General features: G+C 38.7%; 1 protein-coding gene and 1 non-coding gene across 2 annotated transcripts in view; both read left to right on the forward strand.

Moving 5' to 3' along the window:
- The window catches only part of SVEP1 (sushi, von Willebrand factor type A, EGF and pentraxin domain containing 1), a 232,835-nt gene that overhangs the window by 27,484 nt on the left and 178,942 nt on the right, over positions 1-26,409 (forward strand). Inside the window, exons 2-3 of the mRNA XM_033237844.1 lie at positions 3,289-3,544; positions 7,087-7,263. Of these exons, the coding sequence (XP_033093735.1) occupies positions 3,289-3,544; positions 7,087-7,263 (433 nt within the window). The remainder of the gene's footprint in view (positions 1-3,288; positions 3,545-7,086; positions 7,264-26,409) is intronic.
- On the forward strand, positions 13,119-13,222 carry LOC117099477. Its single transcript, XR_004443815.1, has one exon. It is a non-coding gene; the product is annotated as a U6 spliceosomal RNA (small nuclear RNA).

Genomic DNA, 26,409 nt, shown 5'->3' on the forward strand with positions numbered 1-26,409 from the left:
TAAATTTAATTTACATTTTGTGACCCCAATTCTCCTGGTGACAGAAACTTCATGTAGGCACATCTAAGGAAACTCAAAATCAGAAGTCTCTCAAGCACTGCATTTTTGAAAACAAAGTCACGTTGAGAAATATTACCTCTTCCCTTCCTCCCTGTAGTTGACTTGAAGCTCTGGGGCTTGGGCAAAGTTACAGCAAAGGAAGAGAGATTCACCTCTCAGCTCTGACATGTCCTCTGCTCCCATCCTCTGAGATGCCAGTTGTTTCATCAATAGTCTTGATAGTCTTTGTTGGTCATCTGCATGTCTATTGGTTAGTGTTGTCACCTTTGATGCAGCTATCTCCTGGGGCTTCCAGGATCTCTTCCCATGGATATTGCCCGAGAGAGGCAAATCTCTTGTTGGCTCACGAGGTCTATGGTGTCATCTACTGCCATACCTTTATTATTGCAAGACTCCTTCAAGAGTCTTAAAATTGCATTGACTCTCTCTCTGCTACACCTCTCTGGAATACATAAGCTTCATCAGGTGCCCTCTCCTTTACCACCCAATAGAGTAGTTTTACTCTATTGCAGGGGACCCCAACACCCAGGCTGTGGACTGATGCTGATCTATGGCCTGTTAGGAACTGGGCCACACAACAGGAGTGAGCAGTGGGCAAGCGAGCATTACCACCTGAGCTCTGCCTCCTGTCAGATCAGCGGCAGCATTAGATTCTCATAGGAGCATGAACACTATTGTGAACTATATGCGAGGGATCTAAGTTGTGCACTCCTTATGAGAATCTAATGCCTAATGATCTGTCACTGTCTCCCATCACCCCCAGATGGTACCATCTAGTTGTGGGAAAACAAGTTCAGTGCTCCAACTGATTTTACGTTATAGTGACTTGTGTAATTATTTTATTTTATATTATAATGTAAAAATAATAGAAATAAAATTCACAATAAATATAATGCACTTGAATCATCCTGAAACTGTCCTCCAGCCCCATCCCAGTTCGTGGAAAAATTGTCTTCCAGGAAACTGGTCGCAGATGCCAAAAAGGTTGGGGACTGGCTGGACGTGGTGGCTCCTGTGGCAGGGCGTGGTGGCTCACGCCTGTAATGCCAGCACTTTGGGAGACTGAGGCAGGTGGATCATGAGGTCAGGAGATCAAGACCATCCTGGCCAAAATGGTGAAACCTTGTTTCTACTGAAAATTAAAAAATTAGCCAAGCGTGGTGGTATGAGCCTGTAGTCCCAGCTACTCAGGAGGCTAAGGCAGGAGAATAACTTGAACCTGGGAGGTGGAGGTTTCAGTGAGCCAAGATCACACCACTGCACTCCAGCCTGGGTGACAGATGAGACTCCGACTCAAAAAAACAAAAAAAAAAGGTTGGTGACCACTGCTCTATTGTCCCGTGTCATTGGGACCAAGGGCACTTCTTTGGGATATACCACCATCCCAGATATCCAGATGGAAAGGGGACCTGGGGACCTCTGTGCCTAAAGGGAGGCTTGTCAATCATCTCTTCTTCTGTGACAGAGTTAGGGGTGTGGAGAGAGTGTGGAGAGTTCAGGGTCTCACAGCAACATCTCACATTTCTCACTCTCCCCTAACTCTTTCCCTCTTCCTCTCGTCAGAGGTTTTTTCTTCTCTAGAGTGTGGAAAAATTTCACACTTACCAAGCATTCATTCCAGATCTTCCTGTCATTCATCAAGAGGGCAGCTTTTTAAACTTTAAGAGCCAAGAATTTCAAGAGTGTTGATTGGGCCCCTTGGTGTGAGTATTTGGGGAATGTCTCCAGTAACGTCCCGAATGCTACTCTGTCGCAGAAGCCACCCTCTGTGCCTGTCTTTGGTGTGGTCCCATCTGTGTGATTTTCCTTGATCTCATTTGGTTTTTGAGAAGGAGTGTGAAGTGTTTGAATACCCCTTCTCTAACTGCTGGCTTTCCAGATATTTCTGGAGGCATTGTTAGTTTGGCTTAATTTTCCTTAAATTCAGGTTTAACAGCTTTAGCTTTGACTCACAAACACTAACTAAATTTAGGTAAGAATTATTGAATTGTAATGAATACCCACTGATTATATACTAATGAAGATTGCTTTCTACAGACATGAATCTCATAGTCTGAGAATCTGGATCTCATAGTGAGTCTGTACCCTAAAGTGAATTGTATCAAACATTTAACGAATCACAATATCTCCTTTTCACTTTAACACAATGTAGGATGCAGCTGTCACTCTTCCTGCCTACCTTCTGAAAAACATGTTGTGTTTATTGAATTCTTGCCTAATAAACATGAAGTTCTTTTTTAAAAATTAATTTATTTTTTAACGGGAATTTTTTCTAAGAACTTACCAGAAAATATACCCTGGTGCTTCTTTATCTTTTCTACCCATCTGTAGTGAAAAGCAATAACAGCAAATTGAATTAAATGCCAGATTCACCACTGGAATTCTTGTGCCTTTATGGTCTGGTGTTACAAAGCATCAGTGGCAATATATAAATGTCTTTTTAAAAGGTTTCATTTTTTAAAAATTCTATCTGTAGAGAAGGAAGAGCATATATCATTGTAAAACAGAATTCACTTGTCCTAAAATAATAAAGTCCCAGTGTCAGATTTAGTGAATCAGTATTTCTGGATACTACCAAAACTAGCTGTTTTTATGCTAGTACTGGGTGGTCCAAAAAGATGAAGTATTGAATCAATTCTATGTTTTTTGGAGGAGCAGTGGAAAAACAAATCTAGGAAACAGGTCAGCCATTATTGACTCTGGAAAAGACATGTTCTGTCAAATTTCCTTCCCATTAGGATTTTAGCGTATGATTGTGCAGTGGTTTGGATAGAGATAGATAGATAATAGATAGATAGACAGATAGATAGATAGATAGATAGATAGATAGATAGATAGATAGATAATTTGTAGAATTCGGACTCAGATTTGGTTCATATTTTGAGAGCCCGAGAATCAATAAAAATCATGTAATAATAAGTGATAATATTGATTAAAAATTCATTCCATAAGTGTTTGTTGTACTTCATTAGCAAGCTCCATCAGCAATGATGATGATGATGATGATGATAGTTTTTAAATGCTTTTGAGGTTTGTTGTGGCTCTGTGAGAAGACCATTGTAGGCTCTCATCAGTGCCTATTTCTGTTTTACTCTCTGACTAGGGCTTCCATCCCTCATGCCTGTGAAATACTGACGATCTTTGCAAGTACTGCCTTACATAAGAAGAGAAGCACACAGTAGGGCAAGACAGTACAAAGTCATACTAACTTTCCCCATTTCATTACAGCAAATTCTTCTTCATGCTAGAGAAAACTCAACAAAAGTTGTATTTCTCATTACTGATGGATATTCCAATGGGGGAGACCCTAGACCAATTGCGGCATCACTGCGAGATTCAGGAGTGGAGATCTTCACTTTTGGCATATGGCAAGGGAACATTCGAGAGCTGAATGACATGGCTTCTGCCCCAAAGGAGGAGCACTGTTACTTGCTACACAGTTTTGAAGAATTTGAGGCTTTAGCTCGCCGAGCATTGCATGAAGGTAATGGAAACCTAATGGCATCACAAAGGTACTTTTAAATGAGGTTTCCTTCCCTCACTGCTTGAAACCCACGGGAGGGTAATATCAAACCCTCACAAGGTCTTTGCTGAATATGATGCCCATGTGTCCTTTGGGCATCGTGAAATGTGCTAAACTTCACAGAGATGACATTCTGACCTTGCAACAAGAGAGGTCCTTTTGATTTTTTCTTAGCAGCTGTTATGTGTTTTCACTAAAATATCCATATGCTCCCACCTTAGAATCAATGGAATAATTTAGGTGTGTTTTGAGGCCACACACAGAGTGGGAAGCCTTGACTTAGATCTCTTTACAGTTATCTGGACAGAGGAAGTAAACATTCAGAGACATGCTCAGTGAAACTCACCAGAATGTTTCCAGAAATACACATGAAGATATAGGAACAATAAATACTTAACACGTACTTCTTGCCCTGACAATTTGAAGATAAATGTGCTTATGTAAAAACTTAAGAGCATTAACCCTAAAAGGGAAGAAAATCAGCAAATGCATCATTATTAGAGCTTTTTGTGCATCACTCGTAATTTAATTATAAATTTTAATTTATCAATTATATCATAATTATACATTATATTAAGTTAACTATGTAATTTAAGCTAAACTTCCTATTAGAATATAGGTTTATGTCTTAGTGGGCTAGGAGAAGAAAACACAGACTAGGAAGAGATCACAGAAAATCTAGCCTCAGATTAAAGTGATGTGACAAATTAGGCTTGATCCTTGCAGGTATCCATGTAAAAGAATCAGTTTGAGGGGAAAACCATGGCAACATGAGTTCTAGGAAATTAGTGATGTTCATAATAAGTAGGTTAGCTCTACTGGAGTTTCTTTAAAAAATAATAATAATAAAGATGGTGTCTTGCTATGTTGCTCAGGCTGGTCTCAAACTCCTGGGCTCAAGCAGTTCTCCCACCTGGGCCTCCCAAAGTGCTAGAATTATAGACATGAGCCACCATGCATAAAGCAAAAAAGATTGATCTCTCTGAGGGATGATGCTGGCCAAAGTTTTTGGAAGCTAGGATTTTAGTGAAGTGAGCAAGGACTTAGGACAGGGCTTAGAAGCAGCAAGAAACTGAGTATGGGAAATAAAGTATGGATTTGGGTTTAAACACGTTTGGATTTAAGTTCTGGGCCTGCAACTTAATTAAATCTAGTTTTTAAGAGCTAAGCCTTAAAAATCCAGAATGTCTGGATTTAAATCCCAATTTTGTTACCTACTAGCTGAGTTTTTTTGTTTTTTTGTTTGTTTTGTTTTTACGTATCATTTATCTTTTATATTCCTTAGGTTTCTTGTAAATAGAATAGGAAATGAGAATAGTACCTACTCCATAGAATTATTACAACGATTAAATGGTTTAATACATATAAAGTGATGAGAAAGTTCCTGATGGCTTATTATACTCAGCACTCAATAAACTGTCTACTATTACTGATATTTATTATTTATTAATGTAAATTATTATTTATTATTAATTACCCGAGGCAATTTATTTAACAACTATGAACTTCAATTTTCTCTCCATTAAGAATGGAAAATATTATTATATGTATCACAGAGGTTTTCAGGAGGATTAAATAAAATATTTAAAACATCACCAATATAGTATCTAGCACATGGAAGAAGTTCAGTAACTGACTACCTTTGTTTCTCCTTTTCTCCAAGGAAAGTGATATGTTAAGTGGGAAAACAGGGGGGTTGCAGTTGGAAATAGTGGGTGTTGCCAGATGGGATTATGAAATTATGAGTGCGATCAACAAATTTCAACTCCTGTCATCCCTCTGTCTTCTAGGACTGGGGACTTCTGTCCTGATGGAAGTTGACCCAGAAAACTAGAGTCAACAACGAAAGGGTTTTGGTTGCCATAATGCAATAGGGTTCTAGAAGACACCACATTTATTACACTAAACTAATATCTAAAATGTGTAATACTTTAGTTGAGTTTCTAGGTTTAGTAAGGAAAACCCTGTTTTTACTGGAAAGACATGATCAGATGAAAGGAAATGAGCCTCGTTTCCCCTGCTTCTGTGTTCTCTGTAGCTACTTTCAATTTAGATGGATCCACTTTGGGTTTCACTACTGTTCATGTTTCTGGCCATTCTCAATAGACATAGGTTACAGAATAATAACTTTCCCCATTTGTACCTCCTCCACTTACTCCCTTTCAGACCTGAATACTAGTATACTAGTCTTGACAGCTATGTTTTTTTCTTCTTCTCACCCTTTTTGAGACAGGGTCTCATTCTGTCACACAGGCTGTAGTGCAGTGGTGTGATCACAGCTCACTGCAGCCTCCACCTCCCATGCTCAAGGGATCCTCCTACCTCAGTCTTCCAAGTATCTGGGACAACAGGCGTGTACCACCATGCCCAGCTAATTTTTTTAATTGTTATTGTTTTTGTAGAGACAAGGTCTCACTATGTTACCTAGGCTGGACAACTAGGTTTTCCTTGCTCCCTGACTTGCTTTACTGCCAAAGAAACCTGTAGTCCAGTGTCTCAGAGCTAAGTCCTAGGGGCCTGTGTTACAGATCTTTTACCCACACCACAATCTGTTGGAAGGAGCTTACCAGGGTACCTGGTTGCACTGGGTTCTTTCCGTTGGGGCTGGAGTCTTCCCTTTGCTTTGCCCCTATCTAGATGAGATAGATGTTCTATATTTGAGTTTACCACCAATCTCCTTCCCAGGTGTCCAATTGTAGCCCATGTGTCTTGCTGGAACTTACCCACTTAAATTCCTACTACGAGCTCATCATATCTGGGCTTAGAGCCCCATGGACCTAGCATTGGAATTTAGTCTACAACTTTCAAACTTCTTGAAAAGAGTAAAGGACTTACTGTTTGTCTGATTTTAGGCCATCCATTCTGGGTCAATCATATTCACCTTTACCCCACCCTGTCAAGTCACTTTCTAAACAGGTCTGCCTGAGTTATTGCATTTCCAGGATGCCTCACTTCAGAGCACAGCTCAAGTAATAAGAATGGTCTTTATTTACCTACTCAAATACCATAGAAGTGATGGTGTTTATTCCGAAGTTGGTGGCTCACAATTAACATCTTTGTGCAGTGATCAGGATGGTGGCTTTGTTTCTCATTGGAACAAGGATTTGGGGAATCTGGTTGCTGGGGCCTGACCTCACCCAGAGGCAGTGGAATGCCGCTGCTTTGGAAGCCGGGGGAATGACCTGCAGAACTGACTGCACTGCTTCCTGCAGCATCTGGAGATTCCTCACTAAAGTACTTAATTTCTGCCTGACCCTGCATGGCCTTGAGAACTTATGATGAGGTCCCAGACTGGAATAACTTAACTGACTACAATGAATTCCCAGAGTGCGCTAGTACAAATAACACACATTCGTATTTGGGTGGGAGCAGGAAGCATTTGGGAATTAGACGGATATGGAAAGATATTTTCTCCAGCTTGCACTTAAATTTTAATGACTAGAGAATGTAACATTCAACTGTGACTCATTTTTTTATCGCCCTCTGTCATATGTTATTTGTAGATCTACCTTCTGGGAGTTTTATTCAAGATGACATGGTCCACTGCTCATATCTTTGTGACGAAGGCAAGGACTGCTGTGACCGAATGGCAAGCTGCAAGTGTGGGACACACACAGGCCATTTTGAGTGCATCTGTGAAAAGGGGTATTACGGGAAAGGTCTGCAGTATGAATGCACAGGTGAGTCTCCAGTCTATGTATGACAGTTGTCTGTTGCTGTGTGACAAACGATTCTAAAATGCAATGGCTGTAAGGAATACATGTTTGTTATTGCTCATAAGTGTGTGGGGTCAGTGGGGCAGCTTTTTGGGGCTTCAGCTGTGCTGACTCATTTATTTGCCATCAGCGGTGAGGTGAGTAGGCTGCTGGCTGATCTCAGCTGGATTCTCTTATGTGTTTGGGTGTCTGACAACAGTCTGATCTAAAATGGCTTTGTCTAGGACAACAAGGCTATCCTTTATGTGGCCTCTCATACTCCATCAGACTAGCCCAGGCTTGTTCAGGTGGGGACGGCAGGGTTCCAAGAAGAATGGAAGCTTGTAAGGCCCCTTGAAGCCTGGGTTCAGAACTGGGAGGAGAAAGATTTGGAGTCTTTGTAATTAGTCTAATAAAGCAGCCAAATCTGTCCTCTAGGCACATAAACCAAAATATGCCTCAGTCTCTCTATGAGATCAAAACCAGTGGAATTCTTGCCCCCATGCCACATGTAACTGTTAAGATTGTCACCAAAAAAAAAAAAAAAAAAATGCATCATTCACTTGATGGCTTTTAAAACTCTTCAGGAGCCTCCACCAAAGTGCATCAAAAAGTTCTAAAACTGCCATCACTTCAAAATGGAATTGGAATGGCTCTTATCAAAAAGACAGAAAATTACAAATGATGGCAAGGATGGAGAGAAAGAGGAACTCTTAAACTCTGTTGGTGAGAATGTGAATTAGCATAGCCATTATGGAAAACAATATAGAGGTTCCTCAAAAAATTAAAAAGAGAACTACCATATGATCCAGCAATCCCACTACTGGGCAGATATTCAAAGGAAAGGAGATCAGTATGTCAAAGAGACATCTGCACATCCATGTTTCTTGTACCACTATTCACAAGATACGGAATCAACCTCAGGGTCTATTCAATGGAAGAACAGATAAAGACAATGTGGTCTGTGTACACAATGGAAGACTACTCAGCCATAAAAAAAGAATGAAATCCTGTCATTCTTGGCAACATGGATGAGTCTGGAGTTGTTAAGTGAAATAAGTCAGGCACAGAAAGACAAATACCACATGTTCTCACTCATATGTGGAAATTTTTAAGAGTTGATCTCACAGAAGTAGAAAAGAAAAGAGTGCTTACTAGAGGCTGGGAATGGTAGGAGGTATGGGGGATGGAGAGACGTTGGGTAAAAGATACAAAATTACTACTAGATAGGAGAAATAAGTTATAATGTTCTGTAACACTGTAGGGTGACTATAGTTAACAATAATTTATTGTACATCTTCAAATAGCTAGAAGAGAGGATTTCGAATGTTCCCAACACAAAGAAATGATAATTGAGGTGACAGATATGGTCATTGTCATAATATGACCATTACACATTATATACATGTTTTTAAAATATCATACTGTGCCCTATGCATATGGATAGTTATTATACATCAATTAAAAAATAATAATGAATGGGATTTACTTCATTGACATCTATAATTTTTCCCTCTCTAGGTTTTCTTATAAGATCTTTATATTTTTATATCTTATTAGAGAGGCAAGAAGGGAAACTTAGGAATCTTGTGCTCTACATTATATTTTAAGAAAATCTAATATTTTGAAGTAGTACATAGTTTTTCTGTGTTGAATAGCATTTGTTGGATTTTTTTTTACCTAAAGAGCAACTTTTGTTTATAGTTTGCAGTTCTTTCATGATTTGCTGTTTAGGGAAACTGTATTCCCATGGAAATTAACACCCACAAGGAAAATTTAGGAAAGCTAGGTTTTCTTTATTTTGTACCATGTGGTCATTCATTGCTTGTTTCATGTGAATATTATTTTATTCTGGCATTTTATAGACGGGTCTGCTCTCCACACAGAAATGAGTTTCTCTGTCTGAAAGGTTCTCTTTTCTTTTCTCCTTTCTTTTTTCCTTCTTCTTTCCTTCTTCCCTTGGGACATTTCCTCTTGTGTCTTTCTTTTACTCTTTTTTATTCTTGTTGCCTCTCATCTCCTTTCCCTTAATTTTTCCTGCTTCCTCTGGCCTTGATCCCAGCTGGCAGAAACCTCCTTCCTGGGTCCAACCATCCATGCTCACCCAGCAGAATCACTCCTTTCTTGGCCCTGCTCCCACCCCACCCAGCAGGATTTCTCACTTAAGCAGAAAAAGGTTGGGGGGTTGGGAGGGGATCAGCTCAACTGCCTCTGAGTTGGCAAAGTGCCTCCCCTTGTTTTTCCTTCCCTTTGAATCTTCCCACACTCTCATCAACAGCCCAGCTTGGCACTCTCTCCAACCCCCCTTCCTTACTCCCCCGTCCTAGCCCACCAAACCCAGGCAGAAGAGCTCATTTTCCTTGTTGGATGCTGTAGTCAGCATGTCTGCTTTCCGTGTGGTCCTAGACTGAACTGCTCCCTGCTAACCAGCCACTGGGCTGTGGCTGCCTACAGCATCAGCCACTCTGTGCTGTGGCTCTTGCTGTTCCACAGCACTAGAACTTTGCATGCCAGGGGACAAGCAGCAGGAAGAAAGAGGGGGCAGTTCATAAAACCACTGCCCCCAGTTACCCAAGTAGCCTTGTCTACTACCAGTAACACATTTCAGGATGAAAGGCACAGCAATCCGTGAAATGTGTGTAGCTGGGTGGGCCTGTCATTAGTGCATCAGTAGAGGGGATTGGAGCACTTCTGCTGTTGGTTCTAGCCAAGAACACTAGGCACATAAGGATTAGTTTATCCATCCCTGCCCTTAAATTAGTAAGCCTTAGCTTACTGATACTCAGTGATGCTTTCTTACATACAAGATTTAAATTATATAGAGTTGCATCAACACAAATTTTCATACGGTCATCTTCAATATTTGTTTCTAAGAGATTAGGAAAAGTGGAACTGGAACTCCAAGAGGTGCCTGTGTCTTTGTGTAGCTGTAGGAGGCAGTACTGATCACTGGCTTCTCTGGAATAGTAGGAGCTAAGAGAAAAGAAATTATATCATTCCTATGGCATGAAGGACTCATGACCAGACTCTCCTTTCAGAAAGGCAGAAAGAAATCTTAGCTATACATCATCCACGACCAAAAACCTGGAAGCAGTGAGCCCCTTTAAAATCCATTTAGTAAATAAGTGTTGAGGATGTTCTCTACACCAAGCCCACTGCTAGGCATGAGGTAGGTATTTAATAGTGAGCAGACAGATATGGTCACTCCCTTCTTGGGACTTACAGTCTACTGCAAAAATCAGTTTGTAATTGCCAATAATGTTATGTGTTATTAAATTTTATTTTAAAATGCCCATAGTATGAGGAATAGATGACACAGAAGTTTCAAATTAGACAGCTGAGATCTGAAGGATGACTAGACCATAGCTGTTTTATTACTTAAGGAGAGGACATTAAATTTCATTCTGAATAGTTGGAATTCTGAGTATTTATCCTCATTGCAGAAACAATGCCTTTCAGAAGGAAATCATTCCTTTTTAGATCCAGAAGTAACCCTAGAGATTATCTGCTCTAAACCCCTCATTCTACAAGAGGAAATTGAGGCCTCAGGAAAGATGAGTATATTGCTCAAGATAACATATCCAACCATCAGCAGAACCCCGGGAAGAACCCCAGACACTTTTCTCTAAGTCCTATATTATTTTCAAGATATCACACTGCTGTTTTCCCCCATGTCTGAAAATAACATCTTATATACATTGCTTCTCAGAGACAACAGACACTGAACTGTGTTCAAAATGTTTCACAACACAGAAAGAGCTGGCTTAAATTCAACCTCTGCCAATTACAAACCACATGGCTATGAGCAACTTAATTTCTTCTGTTCTGAGTTTTTTCTGTAAAATGGGCTTAAATTATAGTATAATTTTGTACATGTATACATGCATATGTATGCATGTCTATGGACATAGATATGTGTCAATGTAATATGTAGATATCTATGTATATAGATGTATGTAGATATGTATATAGATTGCATGTGTGTATGTATATGCAAAACTGGTTGAGTTAATAGAGAATATACTTAGAATACATAGGATGGTATGTGGCACATCAATTCTCAAGAAGGGGTGGATTTTATTATTAACCATTATTTTGAGATAATATAAATGTCATGAGAAAGCTAATGAATGAGCATTAAGATAATTACTTCAAGTATGAAGTAAGTGACAACCATATATCTTATGAATTCTGTTCTAGGCTAGACTAGGGGTATTATGCTATACATTCACCAGTGCATGGTGGTGCACAGGCCTTGTACCTAGCAAAGAGCTCTTGCACCTACTAAAGGTGGAATACACTTTTAATCTGATGAGTATCCAGTGAAAAGCAAGAATATTAGATGGGAGAAAGCAGAGGAATAATGTGCCATAGAATGTTGAAGAAGGTAGACGTTATTAAGCTTCAAGTCAATGATAAGTTTAAAAAATAATAGTAAATTAAGACAAAAAGTAGAGGTTGTTTGCCTTGATTAGGATAAGGACAGATGCTGAGACGAGTTATATTTGTTAGTTTCATGGACAAGTAGAATATTAGAAATGGCCATAAGGGTTTTTCCCCATCATTCATTTGAAAGATGAGGAAATCCCATCCCATCATCATATAGTAAATTTGTGACAGAGCTGAAGTAGAATTAAGGTCTCCCAATTTCCGGGCCAAGACTATCTCACAGGGTACCCTTGAGACCAAAGATAGCTGACCATCACGATGTTACTGTGATCTTCGCTTTCTTTCTCGTTGTTCTGGGAGATTGGTGGTCTGGGTTAACTTGTCTTCAAACAATGACCTCTCAAATCTGTGGCCGAGGCAGTGGCTTCCCTTGAACGCCACTGTCACAATTAGCAGCTACTTCATGGAGAAGATCCTGATGCACAAAAAAGATTGCAATAATTATAGATCTGTTCCATGTCATGAAAATCTTAACTTGAATACAAGTCCTTGTTAGAGGTACTTGTTAGAAATCACTGACAAGTAATAGTCTGTCAAAGAGTTCAGTTTTATAATACATGATATGTTTGAACCGGTTTATAATTTCTCTTGACTCAAAACTTCAATGAATTAGTTTCAGATTAATCATGTGCTTTTAGCTGGTGGTCTTGTCGTTCTTGTTCTTTTCTCTTGATGTTACATTACTCCTTAAGAAGCCAGAAATGGAGAAAAACAGGAATATCGGATATCAATACTTTTCTTGTGGTAAATCAATCAATGTTTTACAAAAGTGTTGGTATTTTGCTGTGTTTTCTATTAAAAAAAAAAAAAACCGTACATAACTCAGTTTCATTTACTGCAAATATTTTGGATGATTCAGGAATGCAGGTCTGGTATTCTAACACTACATAATTAGATTTAGAGGATGGAGAAAATATTATTCTGAGTTTAGTTATTAAACTTCAGCTAAGGGAACAGTATTGCAAAACTGTGGATCTAATGAAAAGAAGGTGTTACTTACATTTCTACTTCTGTTACTAGTATGACTTTCTTCATCCTTTACCTTTCACATAGGCATTTGGATACTGAGGATGAGGATGATGATGATGATAGCAATAACTGATAATAATAATAGTAGTAGCTAATATTAAATAGTGATTACTATATGTCAGACAGTTTTCTAAGCATTGATTATATTAACTCACATAATCTTTACAATAACTCTCTGGAGTATTTTTTCATTTATAGATAAGGAAACTAAAAGTCTGAGAACTTAAGCAATTTTTCCAGGGGTCACACAGCTAATAAAGCTGGGATATGAGCTCAAGTTTTCTGGCTGCACAATCTATAGTCTAACCATAGGTATAGAAATTTAACAAACAGACTCACAATTAAGAATATAATTTTTGTGCTTGCATTGGCAGCAGATATGCTAAAATTGGAATGATACAGGGAAAATTAGCATGGCCTGTCTTGCAAGGGTGACTAGCAAATTCATGAAGCATTTCTTATTTAAATATGTATTTAAATTTAAATACATTTATATGTATATTTAAATATTTATATATATACTTTCAAAATCTGTTAAGTATTAGTTTGTCCCTTATAATATCATCAATATTTATTGTCAATATTTAATCATTTTAAACTTTCAAAGTAGCATTTTCATATTGTTCAAACTAATACTCAGAAGGAAAAGAACAGAATGAGTTATATAAAATTTAAATCTGGTCATACTGTACTCTATTTAATGTTTTTGAATTATGACCCACTCATACAATAAAGTTCAGGCTCCTTTGCATGGTATAAAGGCTTTGCATGACTTGACCTCTCCTTTATTCTTTGAGCTGAGAGCTTGAACTAGTTCTAGTTTTCTGCAGCTCTTATGCTATTTCATTCTTTGGATCTTTCTTCATGCTTTTTCTGGCTCCCTTTCCCATCACACCTAGCTATTGTCTTTGTTCCTACTTCATAAATGTTGCTAACAGGCAGTGACTTTCTAATTCATTAGGTGTCCCCACTGCTTGTCTTCAGAGCCTGTAGTAAGTAAGTGCTCAAGAAAAAGGATGTCAGAAAGAAGTAAACTTTAATATCAGAATTTTAAATGGAACAGAACTCATTACTGAAATCTTAGGCAATTGCAAGATTTTCATGTTTGCCTTGAGCACCACAGGATTCCTAGCACAAAGGTGCTAGGTAAGAAATTTTAAAAATGCTTTTAATTTATTTAAAACCAAAATATTTACATTTGATTAACCTTTGCTAACAACAAATCAAATAAACCATGTGATTGCTTTCCTAGATTAGTCATTTTAAAATGGATAGATCATCAAATCACATTGAGTAGTCGGTGAACTCTTGTAAATCCAAGCAGTTGCTTGGATTTCTGAATTTCCCCTGGAGGAATTTGAGAGACACAAAGTATAGAGACAACAGGCATCTTGAGGACAGTGCTCTTTTGCAGAGATTGACTATATTTCAATCAGTTAGGCATGTTTGGCAGATTGAACGTTATAGCTGGATAGAGGCCAAGGCTGAGGGCCAGATAACTTGAGCCAAAGCTCCAGCTATGTTATTTTCATAAAAGGAGGAAACACTATCGAAATAGAAACACTGGAATATTTATTTGGGAGTATCTTATTATACATGTAAATATATGCACACAAATCTCCACCCCTACCCTGCACACATACACACATTTTCCTGTGTAAATATTATATCATTTATTTGGAAAGAGAGAGGACAAAGAGCTCTAGAAATTCTTGAATGAAAACCAAAACATTTGGAAATCTTGTTCTGTAAGCAGAGTTTGGCTGGTTTTTTTACCCCCCAAAATATCCTCAGTGGTACGTAATAATGGATTTGTAAGGTATAAGGAATTTGTACAATGTATTCCCATTTGCTTTTTATGAAGGAATATTGCTAACATGTTGACACTGGTTCCATCAACTTAAGCTGGAGAATTTGTAACTGTTGCCTAAATTAGGCTAGTTTGTTCCATTTTCTTTTGAATGAGATAGGTATTCACCCCTGATAGTGCATTTTCCAGTCTATCATGATTGTAACACACATAAAATTAGACTACTGGTGCAAAGCATCACAAACCCCCAAAGTCAGTGTGTTGTGTTCCTTAGAAATACTCAAAAAATGAAGACAGTAGCCAAGAATTCTCAAGATAAGGATTGTGATCAATATCTGCTTATTGTTATAAGATCTTATCTTTCTCTTCTTCCTTTCCCTAGCCCCATTATAAGATACTCTGTCCAATACAAATGATACGTGAACAAAGGGAAAACATTTAACATCTACTAACTGAATCATGATCTTTAAACATTGTTGCTCATTTAACCCCTAAAAAAGAAAAAATGGAAAATTTACGAATCCCTCGTTGATTTTTAAATGGCCATCTAAATTTTTTTGTCAAGACTTTAAAAGATAGTAATTCATAATACTGTATTGACATTTTAAAATAAAATCATTGTATTAGTTTCAAATATACCCACTAAAATCTAAATATTATCACAAATGTTTTTAGTATCCATTTGTTAATAAGCACCTTTTTCATTACAGAAATTTTGGTGGCTTCTTATTTTTTTAGTCCTCTTCTATTCTACTTTCACCACGTAATTCTATTCTAATGCAATATATTTTTTTCCAAAGCCTTCTGTTGATCACAGAATTGTACTTTTCCACTACAAAAATTGTGGATAAAAATTGAAATTAATTTTTAAATGTTCTGTGACCAAAGTTGCTACTAGACTGAGTTATTATCATAATTGATATTTGTATATAATTTGTCATGCATGTTATACATTTTGATACTTTCTTACACATAAAAATACTGTTGAAAATTCATCTCTTAATAAGATGCATTGTTAATTAGTTCATATATCCATGGATTTTTATTATTCATTGTTAGGTTAAGAGAGTATACAATATCAATTTTGTTTCCTTTTTTTTCACTTTTATGGATTTTAGTGCTGAAAACCTTCTTCATAGGAGTATGTACATGGGACTTGAATAAGTTGTGTTAAATTGATGTCACTCAATTCTTGGAGTTCCTCCTGCATTGCATGCCAAAAATAACATCAGTTATCCATCATCAAAAAAGTATCGTAAATGATTTATTAGCTTACAAGTCCCTTAGGTCCTTTACATCTTTATTGAAATTGAAGTATTTGAAACATTTGGACATGCAAAAGGAGTTGTTACACAATCATTACAATCATTCACTTTCTCAATTTCTGGGATGCCCTCCAAAAATACTTTATTAGGACTTGTTAAATGACTATCTGTGAGTTTTAGTCATGCAAGATGAATAAGTTCTGGGGATATGTTGTAAAACAGTGCCTGTAGTTAAGAAAAGCTTCTTAAAGAAAGATCCTGCTTATTATTTCTTGACTAAAGAAGGGTTTCCAAATGTCAAGATTTTGAATCATGGTGAAGATTTTTCACCTTGGGGCAATGTACTCTAGTAAGATTTGAAGGGGTGAGAAGTACACATTTATTTTGAAAAATGAAAGACAGGCAATTGTGAAAAGGTATCATAGATACTTTCTCAAGCATACTAATTTAGTTACATATTTATGTTGAGGTTCTGGAAATTGGTTCTTTTAAAATGATGCATGTAACATTCACATGCCACTTGCGAAGTCTTTGCCTTACATGCATTTCTCATTTGCAGAAGAGGAAACAGTTTTGAATAATTTAAGTAGTTTTTCTAATGTCATTCAACTATAAAGAGGTAGAATTCACTGTGACCAAGTAGGCTTCATCCCTGGGATGCAAGTTTGGTTCAACAAAAGCAAATCAATAAATTTGACATAAACAGAATTAAAGACAAAAACCATATGATTATCTCAATAGATGCAGAAAAGGCTTTTGATGAAATTCACATGTTAAAAACTCTTAATAAACTTGGTATTGAAGAAGCTTACCTCAAAATAATAAGAGCCATCTATGATATATCCACAGTGAGCATCATACTAAATGAGGAAAATACTTGAAAACTGGCTTAAGACAAGAATGCTTTCTCTCACCACTCCTATTAAACATAGTATTGGAAGTCCTGACCAGAGCATTCAGGCAACGGAAAGAAATAAAGAGGATCTAAATAGGAAGAGAGGAAGTCAAACTATCTCTATTTGCAGATGTCATGATTCTATATCTAGAAAACCCTGTAGTCTCTGCCCAAAAACTCATTCAGCTGATAAACAACTCCAGCAAAGTTTCAGAATACAAAATCAATGTACAAAAATCAGGAATGTAATTTCACAATTGCCACAAAAATAATAAAATACCTAGGAATACAGCTAACCAGGGAGGTGAAAGATCTCTACAATGAGAATGACAACACACTGCTCAAAGAAATCAGAGATGACACAAACAAATGGGAAAACATTACATGCTCATAGATAGGAAGAATCAGTATTATTACTATGGCCATACCTCCTGAAGCAATTTACAGATTCAATCCTTTTCCTATCAAACTACCAATAACATTCTTCACAGAACTAGAAAATACAATTTTAAATTCATATGGAACCAAAAAGGATCCAGAATAGCAAAGACAATCCTAAGAAAAAAGAAAAAAGGTGGAGGCATCATGTTACCCAACTTCAAACTATGGTATGAGGCTACAGTAACCAAAATAGCATGGTACTGGTACAAAAGCAAACACATAGACCAAAGGAACAGAATAAAGAGCCCAGAAATAAGGTCACACACCCACAACCATCTGATTTTTGACAAAATTAACAAAAACAAGATATGGGGAAAGGACTTCCTTTTCAATAAATTGTGCTGGGATAACTGGCTAGCTATATGCAGAAGATTAAAACTGAACCCCTTTCTTATACCATATACAAAATTCAACTCAAGAAGGATTAAAGCCTTAAATGTAAAACCCAAAACTGTAAAAACCCTGGAAGACAACCTAAGCAATACCATTCCAGACATAGGAATGGGCAAGGGTTTCATGACAAAGACACCAAAAGCAATTTCAACAAAAGCAAAAACTGTCAAATGGAATCTAATAAAACTTAAGAGCTTCTGCACAGCAAAGGAAACTATCAAGAGAGTAAATAGACAGCCTACGGGATGGGAGAAAATATTTGCAAATGCTGCGTGTGACAAAGGCCTAATATACAGCAGCTATAAGAAACTTTTACAAATACATTTACAAGAAAAAAAGCAAAAAGCAACCCCATTAAAACATGGGCAAAAGACATGAACAGACACTTTTCAAAGGCATACATGCAGCCAATGAGCATATGAAAAAATGCTCAATACCACTGATCATTAGAGAAATGCAAATCAGAACCACAATGAGATATTACCTCATACCAGTCAGAATAGCTATTATTAAAAAATCAAAAACAACAGATACTGATGAGATTGCTGAGAAAAGGGAACACTTACACACTGGCGGTGGCAATGTAAATTAGTTCAACTGTTGTGGAAAGCAGTGTGATGATTCCTCAAAGAGCTAAAAATAGAACTACCACTGGACCCAGCAATGCTGTTACTGGGTACATACCCAATGGAATATAAATCAGTCTACCATAAAGACACATGCATGCAAATGTTTACTGCAGCACTATTCAAAATAACAACAATGTGGAGTTAACCTAAATGCCCATCAATGACAGATTGGATAAAGAAAATGTGGTGCATGTACACCATGGAATACTATGCAGCCATAAAAGGAATGAGATCATGTCCTTTGCAGGAACATAGATGGAGTTGGAAGCCATTATCCTGAGCAAACTAATGCAGGAACAGAAAAGCAAACACCACACGTTCTCACTTATAAGTGGGAGCTAAATGATGAGAAGTCATGAAGACAAAGAAGGAAACAATAGACACTGGGGCCTACTTGAGGGGGGAGGGTAGGGGGAAGGAGAGGATCAGAAAAAATAACTATTGGGTACCAGGCTCAGTACCTGGGTGATGAAATAATTTGTATAATAAACCCCCATGACATGAATTTACCTGTATAACAAACTTGCACATGTACCCCTGAATCTAAAGTAAAAGTTTAAAAAAGTGGAGGAGTTAGCCTGCAGACCCAGATCTCTGACCCCAGAGTTCATGCTGTAACTGCAATTCATCCATAGCACTCATTGCTCAGTCATTATCCATCAAAGAAATGATCCAGAAGTATTTTGCTGCTATTTCCAGGTTATATTTTAAATAAACAGTTGCTTCTAAATTGTAATTTAGTATTCCCAGTGTTTGGTTCCACAGGGCCTGCATGGGGTTGTTGTTCACTAAATGTTACATGATTAGCCAAGTTTGGATGATAGGCAGTGTTAGCAATTTGAAAATGATAGCCCAAGCTAGAGGAAATCAGGCTATGCTTGTTCAAATTGCCCATCATCTGAACTCATTGAAAACATGGTGTGCCTTATAGTGTGCTAAGTGCTGGTGATGCCAAAATACACACACAGACACACACAGACACACACACACACAGAGAGAGAGAGAGAGAGAGAGAGAGAGAGAGAGAGAGAGAGAGTGTGTGTGTAACCCCAGGTATCCACAATAGATTGGTTTGAGGATACTAAAATTCAAGGATGTTCAATTCCCTTTCATGTGGTTTGTGAATGATTCAGTCATTATGCAACTGTGTGCTCATATCAATATAGTTATTGATACCAGTTAATGGCATGAATCCTGATTCTGTCACCTACTGTGTTTTTCTGGGAAGTTTTTGATCTCTATGACATGAGTTTCCTAGTCTTTATTTCCTAGTCTATAAAGTCTATTATTAATAGTAGGCTCATGAGGAACATTAAATAAGATGTGAATAAAAGCTTGCTAAAGTGCCAGGCATGGAGTAAGTGCTGATTGGCATAAATTACTGTGCTCCATCAGTGGTAGTTCTCTACAGCAAGAGTTCCCAACCTCTGGGCCATGGACTGGTACTGATCTGTGACCTGTTAGGAACAGGGCTGCATAGCAGGAGGTGAGCGGCAGGTGAGTAAACCTAACCACCTGAGCTCTGCCTCCTCTCAGATCTGCAGTGGCATCAGATTCTCATAGGAGAGTGAACCCTATTGTAAACTGCACATGTGAGACATCTAGTTTGCATGCTTCTTATGAGAATCTAATGTCAAATGATCTGAAGTGGAACAGTTTCATTCTGAAACCATCCCGTACCCTAGTCAGTGGAAAAATTATCTTCCATGAAACCAGTCCCTGGTACCAAAAAGGTTGGGGACTGTTGCTCTACAGGAAGCAATTTTGCCCCCTCCCCAGGGGACATTTGGCAATGTCCGGAGGAAATTTTTGATGTCATAGCTGAAAAGAGCTACTATTATCCAGCGGATAGCAGCCAGGGATGCTGCTAGACATCCTACAATGCCCCACACAGCCCCAATAAGCTACAAACATCAATAATACTGAGGTTAAGAAACCCTGTTCTGGCCAGGCGCAGTGGCTTACACCTGTAATCCCAGCACTTTGGGAGGCCTAGGCAGGTGGATCACGAGGTCAGGAGATCAAGACCATCCTGGCTAACACAGTGAAACCCCATATCTACTAAAAATGCAAAAACAAAATTAGCCAGGCATGGTGGCAGTCGCCTGTAGTCTCGGCTACTTGGGAGGCTGAGACGAGGGAATGGTGTGAACCTGTGAGGCGGAGCTTGCAGTGAGCCAAGATCGCGCCACTGCATTCCAGCCTGGGCGACAGAGTGAGACTCCATCTCAAAAACAAAACAAAACAAAATAAAACAAAAAACAAACAAAAAAAACCCCAATCCTGTTCTATATTAACAGATTGGATTAGTGCATTAAAATATGATTCGAAAAACACTACTGGAATTACAGTTCTTTTAAAAAACTTTTAGAAGAAATATCAAATTCTGTGATTCTACTAGGGTTGAAAGATCTCTTGGGTATGATCATTGCAGCATCTTATGCTCCAGATACCCCAAGCTGCTATTGGCTCTTCGGTCACTTCAAGCCCTTTCATAGATCCATGCTTGTGCAGTTTTGTTCCCTTTGCCTAGTATACCCCATGCCTTGTGTGTCCATTTCTTACTAGTCCTTCACGATTTCCAACAAACTCACTTCTTTGACACCTTTCCTCTCATCCCTTCTCCCTTAGATTTATGGCCCTGACACAGCTAGACCTGAAATTTGGGGGTCATAAATATTTTCTCTCTGTTCCCACTTACCATATAGTATTATAATGTGTGGTAGGTTTTCTTTTCTCTAATATTCTATGAATTCCTTTGGGGCAAGATTACACCTCCTTTATTTTTTATAGCCTCTGCTAAACAACATATGAATTTGGAGTAAGCATTAATAAATTTTTGGTGAATGAATGAAGGAGTAAATAAATAAAGTGAGCTGCATGTTTAGATACTAGAACACAGCATATGGGAACTCTGCTTGGCTCCCAACTTCCTGGGAATTTTCCATTCCTTTTTTGGAGAAGTGAAGGTGAACAAGTCTACTGACCCTGGGAAGCACTGGCTTAGTATCAAAGTAAGCCATCTGGAAGGCTGAGTTCAACAATAGGAAGTGGCTAATCACACGTTTATCTCTTTTATGTTATCTGGTTACTAAGATTGTTTCCAAATTTATTTCTAAAACCACAGTAGTGCACATGTGTGTGTCTAAAGCTATTTGCATATATTGATGGTTTGGGGTAGTGTTTTAATTCATGAACAATGCAAGACACAGCATTCAGGGTACTGTGGATTTTTACTATTTAAACAAGTTATTTAACAAATCCATAAATCAAACCGTTACTGCCATAGGTGGCTTTATTAGTCTGTTCTGACACTGCTAATCATGATATACCTGAGACTGGGTAATTTACAAAGGAAAGAAGTTTAATTGACTCACTGTTCTGCAGGGGTGGGGAGGCCTCAGGAAACTTACAGTCATGGCAGAAGGGGAAACAAACACATCCTTCTTCATGTAGTGGCAGCAAGGACAAGTGCTGAGCAAAAGCAGGGAATTCCTCTTATAAAACCATCAGATCTCATGTGAACTCACTCACTGTCATGAGAACAGCATGAGGGTAACTGTCCCCAGGATTAAATTACCTTCCACCGGGCCACTCCCATGACATGTAGGGATTATGGGAACTACAATTCAAGATGAGATTTGGATGGGAACACAGCCAAACCATATCAATGGCATAATGTTTTCCAATAAAACCTGAGGTTTACAAATATTGTCAAAATATGGAAGCAGTTAAATGAAAGTAAATCATGAACTATAGAACAAGTTATAAAAAAATCAAATCACATTATATATGAAATATTTAAGACAAAATCATAAACACTAATAAAGCAAGGTACTCTATTCTATAATTTAATATTCAAAACAAAGAAAGTTGCTTTATCATTTGCATGCCATATCCTTGTTCACTTGGAAAATCCAAAGGAATCAACTGAAAAATGCTAACATTAATAGAATAGATTTGCAAGGTGGCAAGATAGTTTAAAATCAATAAAATTTGTTATGGAGAAACATTACACTGTTTAAAATGTGATAAAAATTTCATTTATATGAACAAGAAAAAGTATATTTTCTAAGAATAATTTGAAAGAAAATTGTATGACCTTCATGAGAAGCTGTAAAAAGCTGTAAAATTTTATTGATACTGATATATTAATAAGGGCTGGGCATGGTGGCTCACGCCTGTAATCTCAGCTGTTTGGGAGGCTGAGGTCTGAGAATTGCTTGAGCCTAGGAGTTTGAGACCAGCCTGGACAACATGGTGAGACCCCATCTCTACAAAAAGTACAAAAATTAGCTGGTCATGGTGGTGTGCCTCTGTGGGCCCAGCTACATGGGTGGCTGAGGCAGGAGAATCACTTGAACCCAGGAGGTGGAGGTTATAGCAAGCCAAAATCATATCACTGCACTCCAACCTGAGCAACAGAGCAAGACCCTGTCTCAAAACAAAACAAAATAGAAACAAAAACAAAAAACTGATGTATGAATAAGAATACCAATTTACGAATTTATGCAGGAGGAATTGCTCTTTCCAGTTATTATAATACTTATATATACTTTTCATCATATTCTATTCCATCTATCAAAGTGGCCATAAAGCGATGGGTAGTCATGAAGACATATCCCTAAAGTCCAACCAAGCAGGTCTCTGTAGTGACCAGGATATACCAATTTCCAAAATGTAGTTTCTTACAGACCAATATCTCTGATGAACATAGATGCAAAAATCCTTACCAAAATACCAGTAAATCAAATCCAACTGCACATCAAAAAGACAATTCACTTTGATCAAGTGGGTTTCATCCCAGGGATGTAGGGATGGTTCAACATACATAATTCAATAAATGTGATTCAGTACATATACAAAATTAAAAACAAAAACCATGTGATCATCTCAATAGATGGAGAAAAAGCATTTGATAAAAATTTAGCATCTCTTTATAATAATAACCTTCAGCAAACTAGGCATAGAAGGAACATACCTCAAAATATAAAAGCCAGGTATGACAAACTTATAGCCAATGTCATACTAGGTGGGAAAAAGTTTAAAACCTTCCCCTTAAGAACTGGAGCGGACAAAGATGCCCGCTTTCAACACTTTATTCAGCATAGTACTGGAAGTCCTTGCCAGAGCCATCAGAAAGAAGAACTAAAGAGCATCTACTGGGCAGAGCAAGATGACCGAATAGGAACAGCTCCAGTCTCCAACTCACAGCGCGAGCGACACAGAAGACAGGTGATTTCTGCTTTTCAACTGAGGTACTGGGGTCATCTCACTGGGGAGTGCCGGACAATTGGTGCTGGTCAGCTGCTGCAGCCTGACCAGCGAGAGCTGAAGCAGGATGAGGCATTGCCTCACCTTGGAAGCGCAAGGGGGAAGGCAATCCCTTTTCCTAGCCACGGGAACTGAGACACACAACACCTGGAAAATCGGGTAATTCCCACCCCAATACTGCACTTTAAGCAAACGGGCACACCAGGAGATTATACCCACACCTGGCCGGGAGGGTCCCACGGCCACGGAGCCTCCCTCATTGCTAGCACAGCAGTCTGCAATCTAACCGAAACGGCAGCAGCAAGGCTGGGGGAGGGGCGCCCGCCATTGCTGAGGCTTAAGTAGGTAAACAAAGCCGCTGGGAAGCTCGAACTGGGTGGAGCTCACAGCAGCTCAAGGAAACCTGCCTGTCTCTGTAGACTCCACCTCTGGGGACAGGGCACAGCTAAACAACAAAAGGGGAAGCAGCAGAGGCCTGTGCAGACGCGAACGACTCTGTCTGACAGCTTTGAAGAGAGCAGTGGATCTCCCAACACAGATGTTGAGATCTGAGAACGGACAGACTGCCTGCTCAAGTGGGTCCCTGACCCCTGAGTAGCCTAACTGGGAGACATCCCCCACTAGGGGCAGTCTGACACCCCACGCCTCACAGGGTGGAGTACACCCCTGAGAGGAAGCTTCCAAAGTAAGAATCAGACAGGTACACTCGCTGTTCAGCAATATTCTATCTTCTGCAACCTCTGCTGCTGATACCCAGGCAAATACGGTCTGGAGTGGATCTCAAGCAATACTCCAACAGACCTACAGCTGAGGGTCCTGATGATTAGAAGGAAAACTATCAAACAGGAAGAACACCTATACCAAAACCCCATCAGTACATCACCATCATCAAAGACCAGAGGCAGATAAAACCACGAAGATGGGGAAGAAGCAGGGCAGAAAAGCTGGAAATTCAAGAAATAAGAGCGCATCTCCCCCTGCAAAGGAGCGCAGCTCACTGCCAGCAACGGATCAAAGCTGGTCAGAGAATGACTTTGACGAAATGAGAGAAGAAGGCTTCAGTCCATCAAACTTTTCAGAGCTAAAGGAGGAATTACGTACCCAGCGCAAAGAAACTATAATTCTTGAAAAAAGAGTGGAAGAATTGATAGCTAGAATAATTAATGCAGAGAAGGTCATAAATGAAATGACAGAGATGAAAACCATGACACGAGAAATACGTGACAAATGCACAAGCTTCAGTAACCGACTAGATCAACCGGAAGAAAGAGTATCAGCGATTGAGGATCAAATGAATGAAATGAAGCGAGAAGAGAAACCAAAAGAAAAAAGAAGAAAAAGAAATGAACAAAGCCTGCAAGAAGTATGGGATTATGTAAAAAGACCAAATCTACGTCTGATTGGGGTGCCTGAAAGTGAGGGGGCAAATGGAACCAAGTTGGAAAACACTCTTCAGGATATCATCCAGGAGAACTTCCCCAACCTAGTAGGGCAGGCCAACATTCAAATTCAGGAAATACAGAGAACGCCACAAAGATACTCCTCCAGAAGAGCAACTCCAAGACACATAATTGCCAGATTCACCAAAGTTGAAATGAAGGAAAAAATCTTAAGGGCAGCCAGAGAGAAAGGTCGGGTTACCCACAAAGGGAAGCCCATCAGACTAACAGCAGATCTCTCGGCAGAAACGCTACAAGCCAGAAGACAGTGGGGGCCAATATTCAACGTTCTTAAAGAAAAGAATTTTAAACCCAGAATTTCCTATCCAGCCAAACTAAGTTTCATAAATGAAGGAGAAAGAAAATCCTTTACAGATAAGCAAATGCTTAGAGATTTTGTCACCACCAGGCCTGCCTTACAAGAGACCCTGAAGGAAGCCCTAAACATGGAAAGGAACAACCAGTACCAGCCAGTGCAAAAACATGCCAAAATGTAAAGACCATTGAGGCTAGGAAGAAACTGCATCAACTAACGAGCAAAATAACCAGTTAATATCATAATGGCAGGATCAAGTTCACACATAACAATATTAACCTTAAATGTAAATGGACTAAATGCTCCAATTAAAAGACACAGACTGGCAAACTGGATGAAGAGTCAAGACCCATCAGTCTGCTGTATTCAGGAGACCCATCTCACATGCAGAGACATACATAGGCTCAAAATAAAGGGATGGAGGAAGATCTACCAAGCAAATGGAGAACAAAAAAAGCAGGGGTTGCAATCCTAGTCTCTGATAAAATAGACTTTAACCATCAAAGATCAAAAGAGACAAAGAAGGCCATTACATAATGGTAAAGGGATCAATTCAACAGGAAGAGATAACTATCCTAAATATATATGCACTCAATACAGGAGCACCCAAATTCATAAAGCAAGTCCTTAGAGACTTACAAAGAGACTTAGACTCCCATACAATAATAATGGGAGACTTCAACACTCCACTGTCAACATTAGACAGATCAACAAGACAGAAAGTTAACAAGGATATCCAGGAATTGAACTCATCACTGCACCAAGCGGACCTAATAGACATCTATAGAACTCTCCACCCCAAATCAACAGAATATACATTCTTCTCAGCACCACATTGCACTTATTCCAAAATTGACCACATAATTGGAAGTAAAGCACTCCTCAGCAATGTACAAGAACAGAAATTATAACAAACTGTCTCTCAGACCACAGTGCAATCAAACTAGAACTCAGGACTAAGAAACTCAATCAAAACTGCTCAAGTACATGGAAACTGAACAACCTGCTCCTGAATGACTACTGGGTACATAACAAAATGAAGGCAGAAATAAAGATGTTCTTTGAAACCAATGAGAACAAAGATACAACATACCAGAATCTCTGGGACACATTTAAAGCAGTGTGTAGAGGGAAATTTATAGCACTAAATGCCCACAAGAGAAAGCTGGAAAGATCTAAAATTGACACTCT

This window comes from Trachypithecus francoisi, unplaced genomic scaffold, assembly GCF_009764315.1.
Source record: "Trachypithecus francoisi isolate TF-2019V2 unplaced genomic scaffold, Tfra_2.0 Lachesis_group16, whole genome shotgun sequence".
In the NCBI taxonomy this organism is placed as follows: domain Eukaryota; kingdom Metazoa; phylum Chordata; class Mammalia; order Primates; family Cercopithecidae; genus Trachypithecus; species Trachypithecus francoisi.